This window comes from Pinus tabuliformis, chromosome 2_2 (assembly GCF_031772625.1).
Source record: "Pinus tabuliformis cultivar Carrire ecotype Pingquan chromosome 2_2, CPIR1, whole genome shotgun sequence".
NCBI classification, from domain to species: domain Eukaryota; kingdom Viridiplantae; phylum Streptophyta; class Pinopsida; order Pinales; family Pinaceae; genus Pinus; species Pinus tabuliformis.
In genome coordinates, this window is record NC_142300.1 from 1,034,570,894 (window position 1) to 1,034,573,967 (window position 3,074).

General features: G+C 39.8%; 1 protein-coding gene across 1 annotated transcript; it reads left to right on the forward strand.

Moving 5' to 3' along the window:
- The first annotated feature begins 1,404 nt into the window (after positions 1-1,404).
- On the forward strand, positions 1,405-1,884 carry LOC149196886 (36.4 kDa proline-rich protein-like). The gene has a single exon (XM_089408477.1). It carries the CDS (start codon positions 1,405-1,407, stop codon positions 1,882-1,884), a length of 480 nt encoding a protein of 159 aa, XP_089264603.1.
- Positions 1,885-3,074: the final 1,190 nt, after the last annotated feature.

A 3,074-nucleotide genomic window follows, 5' to 3' on the forward strand; every position in this document is an offset into this window, starting at 1 on the left:
GGTTCCGTAGCTACACACACATATTGTTGGTTATCTCTGTTACGATATCATTAATTTGATTTGAACTCATGTACTTCCATTGTAACCACTTTTGATCTCTCACCATTTGCATTAGGATGCATATGCTAAGCTATGTTTACACTCATAGAGAGAAGTACCACAATGAATGTTTAATTTGCTAGTGTTGTTTTACATCATATTTGGATAGGTCCATTCCACTAACTTAGAACATAGATGTATGCGATTATTTTAATCATTCTCCCGAGATTATCTTGCTTTCATAAATGAATTTTGTTCTTATGAAACTATATAAAAACCACTTATTTAGCAAACTTTTAACTCTTTTCGTACTGATTAAACCTTAATGAAGACACTATACTATTATTTTTATTCGACACCTATAAAACCATAAATGTGACACCAATGAAAGAAAGGAAAAAAATAATAGAAAGTAAAAAATCAGTATAGATATATATTATATGAAAATGACAATAATGAGTTAATATTAACTTTGAGAATAGACCATATTTCTCTTATAATCCAATTATTTATATCTTGATTAAAATATATACCATCTTTATCAATCACATACTACTCTAACAAATTGTTCTTCCCATAACTATAAGCAGTATTATTCTTTCCATAACAACGATCAGTGTTTCAATGCCTTACCCAATTTATATAGTGCTCTTAATCAATTTTAGCCCAATAAGAGTACTTAACAAACATCATTTTTTAAAAATAAGATCACTTACCATAAAATGCTGTATATAAAACAGAGTTAATAGAAAAATTTAGTAATAATGAGGATCCCTGCCATAAATTTTGCACATATACATATGTAAGAATGTTATATGAACAAGGCAAAATTATATTAACTCATCCCTGAGTTGATCTTGTTTAAAAAGAATGTGCTAACGAAACAAAAGTGAATAACGTGCGCTTTTCAAATTAGTCATATACGAACTTCTTTCTCTTTATTTCCGGAAATGTTCCAGAAGCTTTGGTATCGCGTGAGACTTTGAATTAATTATCTTCGAGTCGATTTCACGTGAACGCATCTTATTTCAGGTGGAAGATGTCATCCACGGAAGAGTTCCAGGATCACATGGAAATTTGTACTTTGCAAGATTATTATAAAACGTGGAGAGAGGACTAGATACAGTTTCCGATTGAGCTTCCGGCGCCCTCTGGAGTGCTTGAACTTTTGCAATGTGGATTTGCTACAATAACATATAGAACTAAGAAAATTACGCATTGAAACAGTTACCAGAGCTGCTATAAAATCCATATCTTGCGACCTCAAACATGCAACTCCCTTATTTTGCCTTTTCGGTTCTTTCTTTCCCTCCTCTCTCATTCAATTTCATTTCGGGTAAGGGACAACATCGCATTTGGTTGAAGATGGGAAAGGCTGCAGCGATGCTTTTCATATTTATGATTAGTGTTGCAACCACCATGCCCATGCTAGTGCTCTCTTGTGACTCTCCTCCTGCTGCAACACCTCCTACCGTCCCGGGCAGCGGCAGTAGCCCCCCAGGTGGGAGATCGGGCGGACCTCCGAGTGTCCCGGGCAGCGGCAGTAGCCCCCCAGGTGGTGGATCGGGCGGAGGAAGTTCATCATGTCCTTTGGATGCATTGAAACTGGGAGCGTGCGTGGATTTGTTGGGAGGGTTGGTGCACTTAGGCATTGGCGACCCTGTTGTCAACCAGTGCTGCCCACTCATACAAGGCGTTGCGGAGTTGGAGGCAGCGCTGTGCTTATGTACAACTATCCGCCTCAAGCTACTCAACGTCAATGTCATCCTACCAGTGGCTCTGGATCTTTTTGTTCAGTGCGGCCTTACCCGTCCTCCCGGATTCACATGCCCACCTCTCAATTAGGGAGGCAAATTGCATGCCATGTCGTCCCTCACTGCCGTATATTTCCTTTAATGGTTTAGTGTCAATCGTATGTCCACACTCATTATGGATTGCGCGCAGGTGAAATGTAATGTTGTGACAACAACCGCCGACCTTTACGGATTAAATAGAATATGTGCTGCGTTTTGTTATTTTTGTTTCTTTAAGAAAGAGGACCAATGATTTCCTTCATTGGTTTTATGAGAGATGAGCAGAGCAATGTAGCACAGCGTTGATAATAATATTTTATCGCATCTTTTGCACTATCGTTGAATTTTAAATTATGACTACAATCAGATGTACTCATTTGTCTTAATGAGACCATGGCTAATCGCAATGTGAAACTTCGCATATTTTATTAACATATTCATGTTCCTCTGAATATAAAACCAACATAAATACACAGAAATACCGACGTTTAGTTTATTATCTTTATTTCCCGAAATGTTTCAGAAGCTTTCTGGAAGAACGATTTCCGCTTCCGACGCCATGTGGAGTGCTTGCGGGTTTTCAATGAGGATTTTCTTCAATAATATACTGAATTAAGAAAATTGCGCCTTGAAACTACCACAGCGGCTATGGAATCCATATTCTGCAACCTCTACTACCTTATTCTGTTCTTTCTTTCCCTTCTCTTTCATTCAATTTCATATTCATTTCCAATAAGGGACAAGCAACTCCCTTATTTGGTTCTTTCTTTTCCTTCTTTTTCATTCAATTTCATATTCATTTCTAATAAGGAACGAACATCGCATTTGCTTGGAGAGGGGAAAGGCTGTAGCAATGCTTTTCACATTTACGATTAGTACTGCAACCACCATGCCCATCCTAGTTGGTGGGTGTGACTGTCCTCCTGCTGCTACACCTCCTAGCAGTGGCCCTCCGGGTGGGCGATCGGGCGGACCTCCTAGTGTCCCGGGAACCAGCAGTAGCCCCCCACGAGGAGGAACCTCATCATGTCCTTTGGATGCATTGAAAGTGGGAGTGTGCGTTGATTTGTTGGGAGGGTTGGTGCACTTAGGCATTGGTGACCCTGTTGTCAACCAGTGCTGCCCACTCTACAAGGCGTTGCGGAGTTGGAGACAGCGCTGTGCTTCTGTACAACTATCCGCCTCAAGCTACTCAACGTCAATGTCACCCTACCATTGGCTCTGGATCTTTTTGTTCAATGT